This window comes from Oncorhynchus nerka, linkage group LG14 (genome assembly GCF_034236695.1).
Source record: "Oncorhynchus nerka isolate Pitt River linkage group LG14, Oner_Uvic_2.0, whole genome shotgun sequence".
NCBI lineage: Eukaryota > Metazoa > Chordata > Actinopteri > Salmoniformes > Salmonidae > Oncorhynchus > Oncorhynchus nerka.
Window position 1 is genome coordinate 63,901,773 of NC_088409.1, and position 19,645 is coordinate 63,921,417.

The 19,645-nt window shown below is 43.2% G+C and overlaps 2 protein-coding genes and 1 long non-coding RNA gene across 3 annotated transcripts in view; 1 reads left to right on the top strand and 2 right to left on the bottom strand.

The window, feature by feature from the left end:
• Positions 1-1,865, bottom strand: part of LOC115141685 (ras GTPase-activating protein 2-like) — a 46,800-nt gene extending 44,935 nt beyond the window's left edge. Inside the window, exon 1 of the mRNA XM_029680776.2 lies at positions 1,680-1,865. Within this exon, the coding sequence (XP_029536636.1) occupies positions 1,680-1,737 (58 nt within the window). The 5' untranslated portion in view covers positions 1,738-1,865. The remainder of the gene's footprint in view (positions 1-1,679) is intronic.
• LOC115141686 (uncharacterized) lies at positions 1,098-18,535 on the top strand. Its single transcript, XR_010458510.1, has 4 exons — positions 1,098-1,160; positions 2,229-2,301; positions 15,198-15,282; positions 15,491-18,535. It is a non-coding gene; the product is annotated as an uncharacterized LOC115141686 (long non-coding RNA).
• On the bottom strand, positions 7,845-19,574 carry LOC115141684 (zinc finger and BTB domain-containing protein 38-like). The gene is made up of 3 exons (XM_029680773.2): positions 19,250-19,574; positions 18,529-18,602; positions 7,845-12,442 (listed from the first exon to the last, which is right to left on the bottom strand). The coding sequence occupies exons 2-3, from the start codon at positions 18,547-18,549 to the stop codon at positions 8,552-8,554; spliced, it is 3,912 nt and encodes a 1,303-aa protein (XP_029536633.2). The 5' UTR covers positions 18,550-18,602; positions 19,250-19,574; the 3' UTR covers positions 7,845-8,551.
• Between the last annotated feature and the right edge of the window lie 71 nt (positions 19,575-19,645).

The window sequence follows — 19,645 nt, forward strand, 5'->3', positions numbered from 1 at the left end:
GTTTGTACATGCATGATAGCATCTGCAGAAGTGAGCATCAGAGCCAGAGAGAGGGGGAGGGGGGAGTAGTGGTACTGGTACAGTAGTCTATAACCAAGGGCTTCTCATGATACAGGTACTACGATTAGTCCTTTTTAAAATTGTCCAAGTGAAAACACTGATCAAATTTACATTTAAGTCATTTAGCAGACGCTCTTATCCAGAGCGACTTACAAATGAGGAGTCACATCTATCAGACCATTGAGATAACCTCAGATATGTTTGCAAAATTCGTACTTTACTAGACTTCCTGAAATCAAGACAGGTTTATGTACGCAATGCTAATTATGTTGTTTTCTCATTTTGCAGTAGATGGACAGTGTGAATGGTCTTGTTCTCTCTCACAGCCACCCTTACAAAGCTGACAGTATTGTATGTGTGCCAGTAACATTCCATCAAAAGATCCTGTTGCGGTACTGTGCTCATTCAAAACTAACAAACTGCCTGCATATAAAAGCCAGGTGCGTGTTTAGGAACTCAAGCAAATTCTTTTCAAATGGTCTTTGACAAAGTTACTTAAATATCTGCCTATAGGCTAGCTGTTAATCACAGATGCAAGTCATGAAATGACATCCTTTATAGAGGATAATGATGGATGACCATTTGGAATTAAGTTTAGGACCTCAAGAAGTCTCTTAATTGCAACAAAAATGCATGCATCCGACATTCATGTGAAACAATTTCAGTAATCCATCTGTCTTTATGATTATGACTTTTTGCACAGAACTCAACGAAATTACTAAGGAACTTTTATTAATTCCATTGAAATGAATGTTATTTTCCTGCTAAAAGAATAATGGACAAGGTTATTTGTGACCAAATATATCCTGAAAGTGTTTAAGTTCCACTCGAAGTAATTTCTTAAAATTCTGGGTAAATTCATGTTTTTTTTCTTAGAAATATGAAAGCAACACAAACCAGCAATTAGCTAGTTAGCTAACCCTGCTGGAGAATAGTATAGTTTAAAATTCTAAAATGATTTATCAAGTGATGACTAATCTGGAATAGTGTAATTTCGAAACTAGTTAGCTATTTCAACACAATTAACTTGTGCAGCTAACCAACACACGGAGACAACTTCCTGCCACGAGCATTTCGCAAAATGAGAACAGAGACGCGAGGTAACTAACGTCAACTAGCTAAGAATTACACATTCTGATTCGATAGCTATCTAGGTAGGATACAAAACATGGAAACAAGTTATCTGTATAGGGAGTGGCACAGTTTCACTGAAAGCACTTTACGTTTGCTAGTAATATAGACAGCTAGCGTAGCTACGTAGCTAACACTTATCTAGCCAGTTTATGTGTTTTGATGCGTGTGTATGGAGAGCTAGCCACTGACTGTATTAGCTAGCCCGTCTTTGCCTATGCTTTTGTCAGGAGCTGGCCTAGCTCTATTAAGGGTGACATCGGATGAGGAACTGATTAAAATAAATAGCTACATTGCGATAGTGTTTTCTGCAAATATAAAACACGTTTGATAGAGGCCCGGGCAACATTCATTCACAACAATGTCTCATATCTTCATGAAGTGCCTGTGTTGATTGTACCGCGCCCCTTTTTTCCCCACGTCGTTCACTTTGTTAGCCCCCCTCAATTGAAGAATGCTGATACAATAAAGACATTGTTCGCACTTACATATCTTTCCCCGCAGGCTTTGTAAAATCCGAATTCTCGTGTCGTCTTCTTCCGCCATGGTCCGACTTGACTGTGTATATGTCGCTACAGTAGTACATTCAACGCTTAGCTATCATATCCGTTTATGAATGCAAGCGAAGGGCCAACCTACTGCAGCGTCACTACGAGCGCTATTGGCCGTATGCTGACATTAGCTGACATTAGACGAGACTGGAGAGACTTGTGTGAATATCCTTCACTGCACAGGCTCTCACAGTTGGTAAAACAAACGGAAGCTCTGTGCAGGATTTACAAAAAATATATAAAAGATGAGAGGATGCTCCTCTTTCTCTCCTGTCTCTGATGCTAATATTTTGGTACCTGACCTTCAGACAGACAGCTTGCACAGACAATTTTAATTTCTATGCTTGCACTAGGAGCATTTCTTGATATTTTGTTATTTGAAAGTTTAAAATGTTCAGGCCTGCTGCTGATATAGTTTTGTATAGTTGGATTGTTTTTTTCTCTCTCAGTAATACAGGGAACTGGCTATCTCTTTCTTATTTCAAGGTAGTCACAGTTTGGATGGTGGATTGCTTATCCAAGACTATTCAGGACATTCACAGGGACAGAGGGAATACAGGTATGCACATCTGCCTGTCCAAGGCAAGCATAAATTAAGGTGCCTTGTGCCTGTCTATTCGGGTGCCAATCTTCTTTACACCACAGGAACAGCACCCTAGACCCAACCTTATACTAACTTTAGAAAACCATAGCCCCAGCCTTATCTTCACCCATTTTTTAAAAACTGTAACCCATGTCCTTATAACCCCTAGCCCCAGTCCATCTTGACCTCAAAACCGAACCCTTGTGCCCACTTTATTGCAAGCCCATTTGAAAACCTTAATCCTAACCCTGACCTTATTTCGATATGAGTGATTCCTCATGTAATTTGAACAAAAATACCATGATTTGAGGGATTTTCACGAAATGTAATCCATAGAAGAGTCCTTTTGGAGGAAGGATATTTGACATTTGTATCCCTCTTAGAAGTAAAGTCCCCTGTTTAGAGGACCTCCGTGGTTCTGGTACTGGTTCCAAACACATTTTCGCTTATAAATCGATCTGTGGACACGGTATATTGAAATGGCTTGTATTGAGCGATAGCCCTGGTTTCCACAGACACAGTAGTATATTTTGTCTGCCTGTGTAACATAGAATGTTAAATCTGAAACAACTTGAAGCTGGGATGTCCCTTCTACCATTTAATTCGCTCTCCCGACTGTCCATCAACTCCTGGCTGAACCCTACATCAGATCCACTGACAAAGTGCACACCTGCAATCCTTACATCATAACGCAGCAGGAGAGAGGGGTTTCATCACAATAGCACATTCAAAGATAGATTTATAGCGATTAATCTAAAATAATTCATAGATTTTAAACAAATCTATTTCTGTTTGTCATAGATGGACAAATTTAATATGATATTAATAGAGCTCTATTTGACATTCACAGCGCTGGGGGCAAATGTTTTGATCAAGACTGACCTTTAGAAAATATGCACATTCTCTAACCATAGAGATATGTATTTTACAGTTATAAGGAAGGTGACATATTATAGTAAGTGATTTTATCATTTGATTATAATGCACATGTCATTTAAAGCTTTATTCATACAGTTTTGTTGAATAGGAAATATACGTCAAATAAAATATTTCGTATCTTCCTCATATTTGTACTGTGTACTTGCACTTGTGTCCTCAAATGTGACTACACCTGAGCAATTTATAAGATTTTTTACCAGAAAGGTGAGATTTGAACCTTTCTTGGATTATGACATATTACTAGTTATTGTTTATGGTCCTCTTATGATTAATAATGACTTTCGGGCATTACTTAGATTACATGTAGTTACTGTACATTTAAGAGGCTATTAGAGCGACTGAATGCACCGATTCCACATGTGTTAATCTCTTGCTCATTAAGGAAAATTAGATTTCAGTCTTTTTTGGGGGTGTGGTTCGATGTGGTAGTTGCTGGTGTTTGTCCCCCATGAGACCAAGCAACAAAACCAGTATCACTTCCTCAAAATAGTCCGAATGAATCTAAGATAACTCAAGAAGTCTGTAATTTATTCTAAAAATTTTTATCTGGGAGGTTTTAATTGTGCAATTTTACCTAGCTAAGGTGTTTGGTGCTGTATTTATCAAGTAAAAAAATGGGCAACGTGTTGTCTTAATGTAAACAAAGTCCGATCCGTGGTCCTGCTGGGAAGTCTCTCACTGTCTGTGAGTTTTGCGGTAGGATTAGATAGAGTGCAATCCCGGCAAATGTGTATCCTGTGTTAGTGGGCAAGTGAGCATTGTCGAAATCAAAACCCTACGCTCAATTAAGTCATGACGAACTTACTTACAAGACTGACTATTACCAAAATTATCCTATTTACACCTTGTAGTCAATTTCAACACTACAATAAAAAAATTTTGGGACTAATGTTGATGCCACAGGCCTGTTTTCTATCAGAGAAGTTGTCTATTGCCTTCAGTTGTACTTCAAAGCATAATTGAGAAATAATTAAAGTTGGAACATTTGTGACATTTTGGCCTTACCCAGGCCTCCTTTAAGGCTCCGTAATGTTTCATCTGTAGGTGCTACAAAGCAAACATTTGTCATTTGAAGCTTTACCGCTTGCTCTGTAATATTAGTATTTTGATTTCAATAATAATTGTCTTCTATTACAGAGCAAGCGGTTTCATATGACAGCAATTTCTGCTTTGTAGCACCCACATATTAAACATTATGGAGTCTTAAAGGAGGCCTGGGTAAATGTCACATTCCAGGTTCAATTAATTATTTCTCAATTATGCTTTAAGATACAAATGTCAAGTATGTCAACAATCCTTCCACCAAAGGAACCTTATATAGACAACATTTTGTGGAAATCTCTCAAATCTGATCATCTTTTTGTTCTAGTTTTGTGAGGAATCACCCATATGGATGTTTTATCTGTGACAACTTACCTCATTGAAGGAAGTAGATTAGATGACCAGATGCTTGTCAGGAGAGGAGACCAGTGTGATTCAATTTGCCGTTTCTATAAACCAGAGAAGTTTTAATGTGTAAACCTAACCTGCTTTGCATTTGGTTATAGGTATACATGTGTTCCTTATGGATATCAGCCATGATGACTATGCTTTGAATTGTCAAATATGTGTTATTCATCAATAACTATTTAGACTGTGTAGCTAGTTGTAAATAGTCAAACTCTCATGGCCTGTGACTCACAGCCACCTCAATGGTTTATCTTCATTAACACAGTCAACTTACTAATTGAAGGAGCAGAGAGTAGTAGTTAAGGTTTATCCAGAAACTGGTAGCATTAGGTAACAAGTGGGTTGTGGAGGATTAAGGAAAGTACCGTAGTACCTAATAAACCTGTTACCAGATCAGAGCCAGTCCCAACTCCAGGGGCATGGAGAGAGGGGAACATCTGGATATTGTGTCATGTGGGCCAGACTCTAAAATGTTGAGGGATGATGGGAAAGGAATTAACTTCTCAGATTGGCTGACCCCGAGGCCACCAAGTGACTGTCCAACAGAGCACCAGAGTAAACAGACAGTCAGATTTACTAAGCATTTGCACTTTTGCAAAGTCTACACACTCTTCATTTACCAAAGGAAATACATCTGAGAAGTAAAAGAGAGAGAGGTAAGAGGTAAAACATTTAACACAAAGGTAAAAAGAAGCATTCAGTAAAGAAAACGGTAAAAATATTTTATGACTTAGATTTGTTTTTATTTCTAATTGCCTTATGAAAGTAAGAGCTGCAGTGCAAGGACTTACCAATTATGGCCTCCTGTTATGGAGCCAGATAGCTGCCAAAAGGTTGAATGTATGTATAATTAAGATCGTAAGAAAATCCATACGTAAATTGTTAGGATCAAAAGAAAAGCCATGTGTGAAACATGAAACCTAACCCTTAAATTAGATCTGTAAATGTACAAATTCTGTTACGACTATGAATTAACATTTATACGTTTAATTCTTACTTTAAGTCTCCCTTTACTCGGTTACAGATATTTTTTATACGTACAAACCTTTGTCAGGAATGTGGCATCTGCAAAGGACATGAACCGAACGTAGCTAGTTGAAGTTAGCTAGTCAATCAAGCAATTGTAGCCCAGACGTAGAGTTGCTTTGCAGCATCCGGTTTAATTTCCAAAATAAAAGTCTAAAGCTTGTTTAGAACGGCATTCGATAACGACGTTATACCAGTAGATGGCGTAGTATAGGCTTGGGCCTTCAGCAAATGACTTGTGTGAGAATGATACCACAAAGACACAGAAGAGCCTTGTCTAGAATAACCACCTGAGCTGCAAAATAGAAAGTAAATATGATTTGGGCTAGGCATATTCCGCTATCTAAATATGCCATGCTGTGTTATTTAATGGCCTTATAATAGCATAATACATGTTTATAGCCATGTGGGGCTACTGTGGTGATCATTAACCTAATGAATCACACTTTTTCCACTATTTGGGAGCACGGACTGTAGGCCTTATGCGAATTCCACTCTATGTAGGCTTGTTATAGCCATTTGCGTTGCACAGTCCCATCACGCAGAGGCTATATCCATATAACAATAAATGAGACAAAACAAAATATTGATTAAGTCTTCGCTATAACCTGTCCTGAGCGAAATAGCCAAGGCGTGCCAAATAGCCTATTCTTATTCCCAGATCTGTTTCCCCTATCAGCCACTGCATGTGCTTCTTCAACTATTTTGTTTAACATTTATTTAGAGGCCTGTGAGTTAGGGTCTCTAGGGAGGGAGGGAGGCCTATAATTAAAAACTGTTATAAAATTCAAATAGTTCTACAATTATTCCACAAGACACCAGTACCTAAAATTACATGGATGACATACTGACTGAATTAAGGTGAATGAAGTACGACTTAAATGTTCAAATATGTTGGAATTTAACATATGCTCTGGCTACTAGGCAAATAGGCCTATATTAGCGTATAATGACTATAGCTGCATGCCTCCAGAAGGGCATCTCCTGAGATTGAGGGGTGCTTTTCTGAAGGTGTATGATGCTGTGGTGCTGCATGGAGATCAATGGAGATCAACTGGGCAGCAGTGTTGTTATGGAGGGAAAAGCCTATAAGGAGACTATCTAAGACCACTGCAACAGAGTTATTGTAAAGTGTGGGAATAAGCTTATGCCAGACTCCGCCTACGTTTAACCTCTCCCTTGTTCATTTCAAAGTCCATATGTCCATGACCAAATTCATATAAATCATGTCAAATTATAAACCCTTCCTACAGAATATGCTTTGGCAAGATTTTAAGTGATGAAATACATTTCATAACACCACTCCAGTGATCATAATTAATTAATAGATTCACCAAACAGCTATTATTATTCTGTGTTTCATTACTCCTGGTATATACTACTGGTTATGATTGCAGATGGAGCCCAGAGAATTGCATGGTGCAATATTGTATTAGTCATATGTTGATAAGGTGAATGCATGGGGATGTCCACGTCACCCAGAGATATGCCCATGCTGTAGAGATACACCTAGCGGACTGAAACTTCACGGTTGTAGGCTTAATACAGCTAGTGCTATCTAGACTTGCCCTGGCAAACAGATCCATTACATGAGCTACCTAAATGTGAACTCAACTGAGGAGTAATAGAGAATGGAGACTTTTAACTTGAAAACGTGCAGGATACCTCTTTCCTGTTTCCCAGACTTACGTTTTTTTTTATACTGTGTTAATCTTGTTCTTGTAGCACTTCTTACAATCCGTTGGGTGTAAAATAACATTTTGTTGGTGAGATGAAACTTCCAAAACTCTGAAAGATATTATTGTATGTCAGAATTACAACACAAGATTTGTTGAAGCCTAAAATGTTAGTCCATAATTAACATGGTATTTGTATGTTCACAGATGAAATTTCACGCTTATGTTTCACGCATGGCTTTTCTTACGATCTGAACAATTTACGTCTTGATTTTGTCACGATACGTACATTCAACCTTTTGGTAGCTATCTGGCTCCATATTCTGTGTACTTATTTAATCCAACAACAGGAGGGTGTGTGTGTGCCATGCAATAATTAGTCCTCGTAATTCCAGAATGTAGCATAACAGCTCTTCTTGGCAATTCCAGACCGGTTGATTGTTTATTTATCTAAATAACCCAAGACACGTGAATATCAAACCAGGCATGTGTGCTCTCCTCTTGTCATGATCTACTTGTTCATGAATGAGTTATGCCCTCTGACACACAAACTGCATTTTGTCAACTTGTCAGTTTGTCAACTTTGTAACACGTCATGTATATTATTTTGAAAGACACACATGGGGATTCTCATTCATTTTGATGGTGCATGTGGTGCTGTCAGTTGTAATGACACTACCAAAGTGGTTGGACAGACTATTTATATGAATGGTAGCCTATAAAGTCAAAAATTTGAATTATTATAAAGTGCAAATAACTATGCACAGTTAGCATATGTATAGAATATGGACCGCACAATCATCATGAAATAGTCTCAAAAAGCAAAGAAAAAAGTACAAAAATAAATCCCCTTTTTTTTAAAAGATTTGTGTTATAAGAATGAAGAAAATGCAATTTACATAGATGTCAGTTAGGTCCTCATATTCAAAATCTGCTGTTCATTGGCAACTTATTATATCTGTTTTCCAGACCCGGGTCAAAAACATAACAATCCAATTATGTTTTCAAAGTACTTGAGGTGCGCTTGATTTAGTTTGGGTCCATTATTTTGGGCAAACTAACCTATATCAAGCACAGCATATTGACATATGTATTTTACTGTTGGTCTGCAACTTACTGCATAGGCATATAGTCACTTAAAAGTATTTCCCTCCTGAATGATAAGTATTATCTTTGTTAAAAGGACTCCTCTTTACACTGTATGTACACTTCTCTGACTTGGGCGAGGAGCGAGTGGTTCCCCTAGTGACAGAATCTCTTTTCAGATGTGTAGAAGAAGACTGCCCATAGCTAAAATGACTGTCTTCTCCTGGTGTGGTCAGAGGGGCCTTTTGACTGGGTGTCTCTCTACCCATAAAGTCTACTTGCTTCTGCCTTTTGGAAGTGAGGCTTTTCTGATGTTGCCGTTTGTGTTCAAAGCGCTTTTTAGACTTTCTATACTGCTTTTCTGAAGGGGAAAGAGAAAAGGTGTCAGTGCAGGGGGGTGACATTGTAGTTTTCATGTTGGAGTTTCTCTCTTTCTGATAGTGTCCATCACTGTTTATTCTAAATGGATGTTCTTTTTTGGGCGCCACTGACATGTAGTCACCTGTGTCCTCCCATTCCTCATACTTAGGCTCTATCTTCTCTGTTGAGAACCTGCCTAGTGATCCCGCTGGCACTTTGCTCTCCTTGTCGATGCTATATTGATCCTCCCCTTCCTCTGTTTTGATGACAAGCTTTTTCAGATTTAGGCCTAAGTCCAAAGTTGCTGGCCCTTTTGGGACTGTGGGGTAGTCGTCGTTGCTGTACCCCTTTCCTGCTGTCTCCTTGTGTTTTTTTTCATGGCTCTTCTTGGTTGCGAGGTAGAGGAAGCGCTGGGGGCAGAAGGAGCAGCGATACCGCTTCTCTGTGCTGGAGCTGCGAGCACAGTTGTCAAAGCAGGAGCCATTTTCCATACAGCTCTTGCATATGTAATCCCTGCTGTCCTCAGTGGCCTCGCAGCTGGCACTGGAGCTTTCCCTGGGGGGACACTGCTTTGCGCAGGTCCGACAGAAAGTTGGGTGGCAGCCAATGACATGTGCTCTCAGACCCGATGCCGTTATGAAGGTGCTTGCACAGATGTCACAGGTGTACGTCGTCTTTGGGCTGGTGTTTCTGAGACGTTGTTTCAGCTCTGTACCCTCGCTGGAGATGCTCTCTTTAGCGCTTCTGCATCCTTTATCCACGTAGTCTTTTCTGGCCCTGGGCACTATTGAGGATGTCATGGAATAGCGTAGACAACGTATCTCTTTTCTGTGTTTGGATCTCAGTTTCTTACTCTTCTTCTTGGGTTTGTAAGAGTAATAGGGACGCCAGAGCTTGTCAGCTGTGTCACGGTCAGTGTGGTCATCGCATGGCTCTGGCTCTATGACAGAAGTGACCTCTGTCCTGAAGCGGAGGCTGGAGCTCTCCATGCTGCCCTCTGCAGGTTGGCCCTGGTCCCGACACCTCTCCTCTACCTGGCTCCCGCTGCTTATTTTCCTCTTCCTGGGGAACAGCTTGGAGCCCTTGATCCTCCGGCGAATGATGGCCTCGTTGCCAATTTTCACTGTGATCTGGCAGAGTGGCAGAACATGACCATCCACGGAGGGACCTGGACACGCAGGCGTGGCAATGTATGTTTCAGTTTCCCCCCCTGCAGTCTTGCTAGGTGCCAGGCTCTCAGCCCCTGGCATAAAAAGCTGACTGGTCATGGCTTCAATTTTCTGTGCTGCAGCTGAGAGCTCACATAGCCTGTTCAGAGAGCTGGGTGGGTTGATTTTTAGGAACGGTAGATTATGACTGTTGCCCTCCGAGTTCTTAAACCCTTGGAATGCGGCACCATCTCCATAGTCCAGTGCAGGGGACTCCCCACCTGCCTGCATTATGGCCAAGGGGGTAGTATAGCTATATGGAGGCCCATTATGTTCGGAGTGAGAGGCCTGTTTTCCTGGGTCTGCATCTTGGTCTACATCTTGGTCACAGGGCTGATCAAAACTGATGCGTGGCATTACTGATGCTACCACTTTCGGAGTGGCCATGAATGTCACAGGCATTGAGAATAAAGCAGCATCTTGCTTACCCATAGCGCCAACATCTTCAAATGGAAGGATGGGAGAGCTGCATCCCAGTGGGGCCTGCTCGCTGCCCTGCAGCTCCTCTGAATAGGTCTGACTGTAAGTCTTGTACCGTCTCTTTCTAAACTTCATAGGCAGAAGCCTGTAGAGTTTGACGGGGTAAACGCTGCCCTTAAATCCACCATTTGCTGACTTCTTATTCACAGACAATCTGGGATGGATTCCGTGGAAGGCCTTCTGGTGGTTCTTTAGGATGTAGTAGGTCATGAAGGTCTCTAAGCAGAAGATGCACTGGTAGCGACGCTCACCTGTGTGCCAGATCTCGTGTTTGGTGCGATACTCGGCTAGGGCAAACACTTTATTGCAGTAGTGACAGGGGTACGCCCTCTGCCAGGAGTGCACATTCTCGTGGCGCTTCAGGCTGGAGATGGTCACATATGCCCGTTTACACACACTGCAGTTATAGACCCTCTGGCCTCCACTAGGTTTCACTAACCTATCTACAGCTTGCAGTGTTTTTGAGGTGGGGTTCATTTGGAGGCTGGTTGGAGGGAAATTGTCAGGGAGTTCAGGAAGAGATAACTGGACATTAGTTACTGTATTGTCCATGCTTGGCATGCTGTCTGAATAATGGTCTGCTCCGTCCTCTTTGCCTTGGGGCTCGTGTTCAGGCGAGCCCCTCTGTGCTTTCGGGCACACCGTCTCGTGGTTCCGCAACCGCTTCAAATGCATGAACTTCCTGCGACAAAACTTGCAAAACAAATGACTGACAAACCTTTTTTTGTGCATTTCTGTATGTACTGTGAGAAGTGCTTTATTGGTGAATATCTCTGGACAGTGCTCACAGCCATAGATTGATATGCTATCTTCTGTGTGGGGTGAAAGTGGAGGTGGGTCCAGTTCCCTGTAGCCATTATCCATGGCTAGAGGCAGCTCATTGGCCCTGCTTGTATGCACATCTGTCTGCGGGTATAATGACGGGGGTGACGTTCCCACAGGTTGTACAGTGAGCTTAATTAATGCCCGGCTGCTTCCAGTAGGATGCACAGGTTCAAGTGCTACAGCCAGTGTTGGAGGTGTGCTTTTATTCAAAGCGGCTCGTAGTCTGTGTCGCTTTTTGAGTGGGCCACTATTCCTGTTGGTCAGTTGCCTTGATTGGGACTGTGTGGGTTTGGTGCCCTTCTTGTTGTCCTCCTGGTTGCCAGCCCTGTACTCAGGGTCCCTGGGTCCCTGGCTGATGACTGCGTAGGAGTGCTCCGACAGCGCCTGCATGGGCTCATTGTCCACCGCGAGGGGGAAGGGGGCAGGGCAGCCCGCTGGGGTCTGTCCAAGGTCAGGTGACTGCCTCTTCCCACTGTGCAGGTCTAGTGGGGTGAAGAGGTTATTCCCGGGACCCACCTCAGTGATAGAGAAAGCATTGGTGATCCGCGGGCCTCTTGCACTGTCTGGCTGATCTGGCCTGGAGGTCTTCTCCTTCGCTTTACGGGGCCCACGGGCCTTAATACGGCCTGTGGTCTTAACAGGGTTGGTTGAGGTCTGGATCTTTGGCCCACCTGAGTCCTGCCTGTCTTGTTCCACTAGTTTCTCTAAGAAGGGAATCCCCAGTCTTTTTCCAGCTGCCATCAGGCATCTAGTGTCCTCTGTGCTAGGTGATGATGTCACCTTGGAACAGTAGATGAGGTTGAGGATGCTGGCAAACACCTCAGACCTCAGGTCCATGAGCTCCAGCACCTGGCTGGAAGTCCACACCTCAGGGGAGGTGAAGGCGCTGCGGAAGTATCCGCTGCAGGCAGCCAGGATGTTCCGGTGGGCCCGGAACTTTACATCCTCCACCACGATGGTGACATCACAGAAGAGGCCCTGGGAGCGCTGCTCGTTGAGCCTGCTGAGGAGCGCCTGGGGATGGGAGCTGTCCACCAGGCCCTGGGTGCAGGGAGACGCCACCGTCATCTGCAGAGAGGACATAAAGGAAACAGGCATTCTAATTGGCTTCAAAACATTGATAGCCAATTGCCTATGCACGTTGCTTATATTCACAATATGAACACATTCATTACATTTGTACCAACTGAGTCCAGTTGGTAGAGGATGGCGCTTGCAACGTCAGGGTTGTGGGCTCGATTCCCACGGGCGACAAGTATGCACTTACAGTAATACTGTAAGTCTCTCTGGATAAGAGTGTCTGCTAAATAACTTAAATGTAAAAAATATGAAATGACTTTCTGGAATGTTAAAAGAAAAAACATGAAAGGGGTGCACACATTTTCTTATGTGGAATTGGAAATTGTGTTATTTATTCTGCATTTTGATTCTTTGGTATTTCAAATCATTTAGGCTAGAGTTGTGCAAACAGTAACAATTCCTTCCATACAGAGATAGTCTAAGGAATATGATTTAAGTTACTTTGAAGAAGCATGGGCATGGGCTGGATTTGGCAGTAATGGCCTTATGGAAATCAAGTGGAATGTGTGTCAGTTTTATAGGAAAGCAATCCAGCTGTTCTTACTTTGTCACACTAGATGGCAGCAACGTTTAAGGAGATGATGCTGGCATGCCATACCTTGAAGAACTGTAGGCCATATGTTACTTGCCACAAGCCTTTCCAAATAGATTAACCATAACAATATCTAGTTCTCATGAGAATATACTAATGTAATACTTCTGTAAAAAGTTACAACGGCACAAAGATGTCCTCTTGACATTACCCTTAGAAAATGTTCAGTGCTTTGAATAACCATTGTACATGAAGAATTTATAATGATTCTATTTTGAAACCCCCCCAAAAAACCGCCTGGAAATACACCTGGAAATAAGAGCACTCATCATTGTTTGAAAACCAATTAAATTCAACTCCTTGCTTACAGACACTATTCTATTTTACATTTTGAATAATTGCCTTGATTGTGATAGAAATATCTATTTGTAACCTATTCCTGAAGACTTATTGCTTCCTGGAGACTTTTGTTGTTGACCAAGCTGATGAGGCACATTAGGCTACTTAATGCAGAATGACTACAGTCTGTAGGCTTAATAAACCCTGACTAAGCATGCAGTAGTGAAGTGCCTGAAGCAAAATGACTTCCACCCAGTGATACAGCTGGTGGAGTGGAAACTACAGTGAGGGCAAACATGTTGTGATTCAGCCAAGATGTGGACTCGTTCTATCTACTTCAGTCAGTCGTTTAATGCCGTTCCAGGTGACCAGCCATGCCAGAGTCATCGCCCTTACTGGCTGACAGGTACATCAGCATATTTCATACTGAGAAGCACACTGGGTTCAGGTTGATGGCAGTATATGAGATGGGGAAGATTGTCTCCCCTGACTCATTCGTCCTTTCTGCCCCTAGCATTAGTTAGTTATCCGTAAGCACTGGAGGAATGTTTTGACCCACACACAGCTTAGTCACACACAGGGATACTTAACCAACACTTTATAATCGAGACTGGGCAGCTGCACTGGGCTATAGAGCCACTGTAGAGGAATGACCACCATGTTGACTCCTGCTGAGACGATTTAGCTCTTTTTAGAGCAGAATTCAGTTGCTAATCCAGTCACTAATGCAGCTTACACAAAACGCCATCTGTTTCACTATATGCATCTATAGACATCTGTAGAGCATTCCCACTGGGCACACGCTCGTTGCTTCCACGTTGCTTCCACGTCATTTCAATGAACTTACATTGAACCAAATGTGGAATAGATGTTGAATTGACACCTGTGCCCAAGGGGTTGTTTTATGTTTGTGTGTAATGGCAATAATATGCTGAGTCTTCCGATGCTGTTGCATGTGGGTCAATGGGATTTTCATGTCTCTTATCTTTCTGTCTAACCTAAGAGAAAATGTAAAGAGCACAGCACTTCCTGTGTGTTTCACCCAGGGGTGTGCCTATGTCACTGTGTGAACTGGTCTGAGGCAACGCAACACCTCTGTCAGACTCTCACACAGGATGATGCTTAGGTTACACGCAAAGGCAAATAGCTTCAAATAGCTTCTGCAGTTAGCCTAAATGTAGCCTACTGGTATCATTCTTTATTTTTTTACTTTCTGTTTGCATGACTTATTAACATGATTCTGCCTATATGCTGCTGATGCCTAGGCTATATAGTTCTATTTTATGAGCATCCTGTGATTTTTGTCCCTGACTTCTATCCAAAGAGGTCTCTGGACACTTCTTTATTTTAAGATCAGCGTCACAACATACTTCCTAATACAAAATGTCTTCTTTCCCTGTCTGACATCAAAGATGCAATCCCTGATGTCCGGCAGAGGTGCTTCGGACAGTATCACAGCTTTGCTTACAGAGAGAACAAGGCTATCTGATGGTATAGGTCGGCTCTGCAATTGTGGCATTGTTGTTATGCATATAGTACGACCGGTTATACATATGCGCTACAAAATGCTGTTACTGTAATTTTCCATGGCATGGTGGCCATTTTCTATTTTATTTTTTATCCTTGTTGTTGGTGAGCTGTTGGGGTAGGTTAAAATGGCTGCCCGTTTGTGGGGTACCGTTTGTCCCTGCTCCAGATTGCCATTAGACCATGATGTTGAGATGAGACTCCTTCTTCTTAACAAAAAGATCACTTTCCATATACCCTCGGTTGAATACTTCCCGAGAGGCATTCCTATTGCACCCAGTTGCTTGTTCACCTACATTACACCTACGTGTGTTTTAATATCATTGAAACTGTTCTCATTTTCAGGTCTGTTTCAACTGACTGTCCTAAGCATTACGTGCTACATATTACTCAGAAGAGGCAGGGAAGAATGAATAACCTAACGACAGAGGTTAGGTTTACATAATTGCACAGCAAAAAAACATACATTCAGCCCCAGGCCATAAACACTTTAATTTGACTTAACATGTCTGTATTGAAACATAAAAATATGTAGTTTTTTTTGTAACTTAACTTATTAAAGTGATCACGCATCCTTGTTTGAAAAAAATATATAATAATCTTAATAAAATACAGATTTTTGCTAATGTTTTCTCTAGGTGCCATGATTACAATATGGCTGGCAGCAGACAGAGAGAAGAGAAGCCTCGCCGGTATCGCTGGGAAACAGCCTCCTGCCTCCCCGTCTGACAGGCCTCTGTTGTCACGGCAACATGCTGTGGCGCAGCGCATATTAGGATTCAGATGGATGGCGGGGCAGGCGGGCGACTGCATTAGCTGTCTGGGGATTTGGTTTGGTCCTTCCTCACAGAGAGCCCTGCCTGTCTGCGAGCCCCAGCACTGCAGATCTCTCATGCTCCAACGCCACCGCAATGGAGGCTTTCCGCCCTTTGTTTCCACTCTGGATATGTGTCGGTCGGTGTGTGAGAGTCTGCAGCAGAAATGCAGCAGTCCGAAGGACTTTCTCTCTCTTCCGCTTACGGCAAGCGATGTGCTTCAGCCTTGATGCTGATTTCCCCTGGTTTGTGCCGCTTTCCATGCATTTTCATCTGGAAATTGCCTGCATGTCTGCCGGTTTCAGTTGATTATTTCCAATAAGGGCTGATATGACCAATTCTCTCATCTTGATGTGGTTTACTCTGTTCACATATTGAGCGGAAATGTTGAATTAGTCAAAGGATGTCTCTTTGCCACACCCTAGTTCACTGTGCCTTAGAATATCATTCGATGTGCATTTCAAAACCTGAAAAATGTAAATCCCCTAATTGCTGTGAACCACAAGGTGAGAAAAAAACAGTCTCGAATGCAAGCTGTCTAGTCAAACAAAGAGCGAAAATGCCATAGCAGAACCCACACTCAAGCCACCCCGTGCAATATGTGTATTTCTGTTAAAAAGCAGTTGTAGATTGGGTGGAAACGTGCAGAACATACCTTTGCGAATCAGAGAAAATGACACAGAAGGCGAACAGCTGACACAGAAAACGAACAGCCAAAAACATTACACAGTGTCCCTCTACTGTACAGAATAATTTTTTTTAAACTTTGAAAGGAAGGCGAAAGTATACACTTTTTTTCTAGACTTGTCGCTGCCCAGTGGTGCCGTTAGAGGCAGAGCTTTCGCTGTTGTCTTTCTTGCCTCTCCCTCTCTCACTCCCTCCCTCTCTCTTTCTACGCTGCTCACTCCAGCTCCAACGTCCACGTCCTTTGCCTCTCCCTAGGTCCTGGTCGAGTACGCCGCTCTCTCCTCTTCCACCCAGTCCTGTCCTGGCTTGCCCCAGCTCTCAGACCATTGACCACAGGATTCCCACATGAACGTTTAAAAATAGCTAGATTGGACTATGGGTCTGTCTGCTGCCTCTCTGCTGCCTGGGCAACTTGAGTCCAGCGGCATCTACTCTGCAGTCGCCAAGCAGGAAACGGCAACTTTAATAAGCATGGCTGAGGACGGTAAGACAGAGCGGCTCAGTGCTACATCACACACCCCTACGCCGTGCTGCACAGATCAGAGAAAACGCCTAGGCTGCACGCCTGCTAGCGCGGTTACAGCGATACAACTTCAACCATACTACAAAGCGCACCCACAATCACATTTCTGCTCGACCTCCACACCGACACCATTCATACTGTATCTTACAGGGAAGCTGGATCTGTAGCTCACTTTCAAACACGTCACATCACACTCGCCATCTGTCTCATGCCTATGCACACAGGCGCTTTCTCTTTGTGCTACCGTGTACACTCAAACCCTCTCTCGCTCTTTGTCAGCACGTCTGTGTACATTGCAGTGCATTGCCTCATGAACACAATTAGCCTGCTATGCTCTTGTTTGTATATAGCAGCATGATCAATGAGATATCGGCGACTATCGGCGACTACATGTAGCTTATTTATCTCGCCTGCATCTGTGCACTTTCAAAGTTAGAAAAAAGGACTGAGGAGAGAGCTGGAGGAGAGGAGGACAGTGGGTTTGTCTTTGTAGAGGCTGCTGATGGATGGGAACACAGAGGGATGCCTCAGCACTGCAGAGTGCAGGGTGGAGGGGCTAAACCAGGCAGGCAGGGCACTGCTATCCCCGCCAGCTGCTGTAGACGCAGACAGCCGTTTTATACGTATGAAGACCGAAGTTTTATCACAAGTGTTTTTGAATTTGCATAACGTGTCTCCGCTTTCTTTCTGGGCTTAGGGATACAGCTTGTGCACCCGAATGTGAAAACCATGCACATTTTATATTTGACTTAGGTGTCAGAACAGATTGGCCTCATGAAACAAATGGGAGACGCTGTGCACGTCCTACCAGTGTTAGTTCAGTTTATCATGACAATCCCCATGCCTCTGTCCCCTTCTGCTCTCTGTGCTTTCTCTGTCTGCTCAGCCGTCTGCCAGCTATTTCTGGTGCAGGCCTACCCAGCTTAATTGTTGTCGTTACCTGAGTGCAATCAAGGCCCCTGTCTGCTTGCGTTGGCCTGGGGAAGCAGTTCACCAGCCTGGCACCACGCCAGCCCTCACACTTCTGTAAGCCGCTACACTTTGGCATGACCTTGTTGCTATGGCAACAGTCTAAGAAAACAGTGCTACCTTAAAAACATGGTGTTATGGAGCATTAAAGGTTGCAAACCTTACAGGGCCTGGGAGGGAGCCTCGTAAAACCAGAGGAAATATGATTTGCCATGTTTGGGTGGCCATTATCATGTCTCCATATTGCAATTTCTATTTATCTCAGTTTTTTCCCTCTGGTGTCTTTCCGTTCTCTTCCTCCATGCCTGCTATGTATGGTTAATGGTCTTGCCTGCTTCCTCACCCTTTTCCTGTATTCGTAGTCTTGCCTGCACAAATCGATTTCCACTGGTACACTGCAGACGAACACGACATCCCAAAACAAATAAGCCTAGCTCTCCTTTACCCTCCATGCTCTTTGTTCTTTACAGTTTTGAGAACTGCAAATGAAGTGTCTGCAGTACCTACCGTTTGTCTTGCTCACCACAACCCCTATCCCACATTATTTTAGTACTTCAAATGTTTTGCAAACTAAGAGTACAGAAAGCGCAGTTGAAATTTGAACAAATCATTTGGACAAATTATATTGCTATGAACACAGATGTATTATTTGTGGAAGTTGGAGAAATAAAAAGGATCTAACCTGCTGATTCATTGGTGCCATTTTCTGTGATGAATTCTTCTTTCACTCTTGAATAATTGCTTGGAGACTCTTCCCTGTCAGACAGATCACATATCAACAATGTTTGATGTGACTTTACCGTTTACTTTTCACATTTCATCTAGTTTTAATAGAAATTGTGTAGATGTTTTCCTTTATTCTGACATCCTCGATTTTGTTTGGCACACCCATCCATTAAATGCATTACAGCTGGGATATTTTCAAAACCACAACAAAAGAAGGCATGCCTTTACTGCCTCAGTCAGTCTGTAGCCACTTGCTGGGGCGTAGACTAGAGGAACATTGATCGTCAGGGAAACCGAGCCAAGCTGGGGCCTAGACTAGAGGAACATTGATCGGCAGGGAAACCGAGCCCAGCTGGGGCCTAGACTAGAGGAACATTGATCGGCAGGGTAACAGAGCCCATAGCGCAAGCCTGACTAGGCCTTGTTCTCTCTCTCAAAACACACACACCCTGCGTGCATAAACACTGATCCTCATTACTGTTGCGCTGGCACATCCAACTCACACTTGCTCAGTAGCCGACCAACATTTTTCCTCCCGGATGGTCCTACATGCCCGTTCGCTGTCACTATGGAAGTGAGCAGTCCTTCTGTGGAGTGTGTGTGTGTGTGTGTGTGAAGGAGAGCTCTAGCTAGCCAGCTCCAGACCCGCTCTCTCTGGGCCTAGTCATGGAATTTACCTTCAAACTTCTCCTCTGTTAACTGGTGGCTGGCTGCCGGTGTGTGTCTGGGCCCAGCCTGGGCACACAGATTCTGTCTCCAGTCCTCTCCTGAGACGCTGCCCGTCTGGAGGCCGATGAGGCCCTGACACTGCTGCGTCACTCCTGCTGCATCACTGACCCACAAAGAAGAGGAGTTGGGTGGTGGGAATGTGTTGCAAGGGATAAATGAAAGAGGGTGAGCTCTGCCTGAACACTCAAATAGAGAGAGAGTGAGGCTTCCGGGCTGGTCGGCTGTCGCAGGCCTAGCCACTGGTATTCAGGAAGTAGAGCCAGAGACCGATCTCTTATTGTTACGTAATGAATATTTTTCCTCCCAGACCCAGCTGAGGAGGCGGTGTTTAGCGACTGACTCAG

What these genes read in the sequence shown, in the direction of transcription:
- LOC115141684 (XM_029680773.2), bottom strand. Translation starts at nt 18,549, where the DNA reads ATGGCACCAATGAATCAGCAG. An exon ending in TGGCACCAATGAATCAGCAG is followed by an intron (nt 12,443 to 18,528) that starts GTTAGATCCTTT and finishes TCCTCTCTGCAG; the next exon opens with ATGACGGTGGCGTCTCCCTG.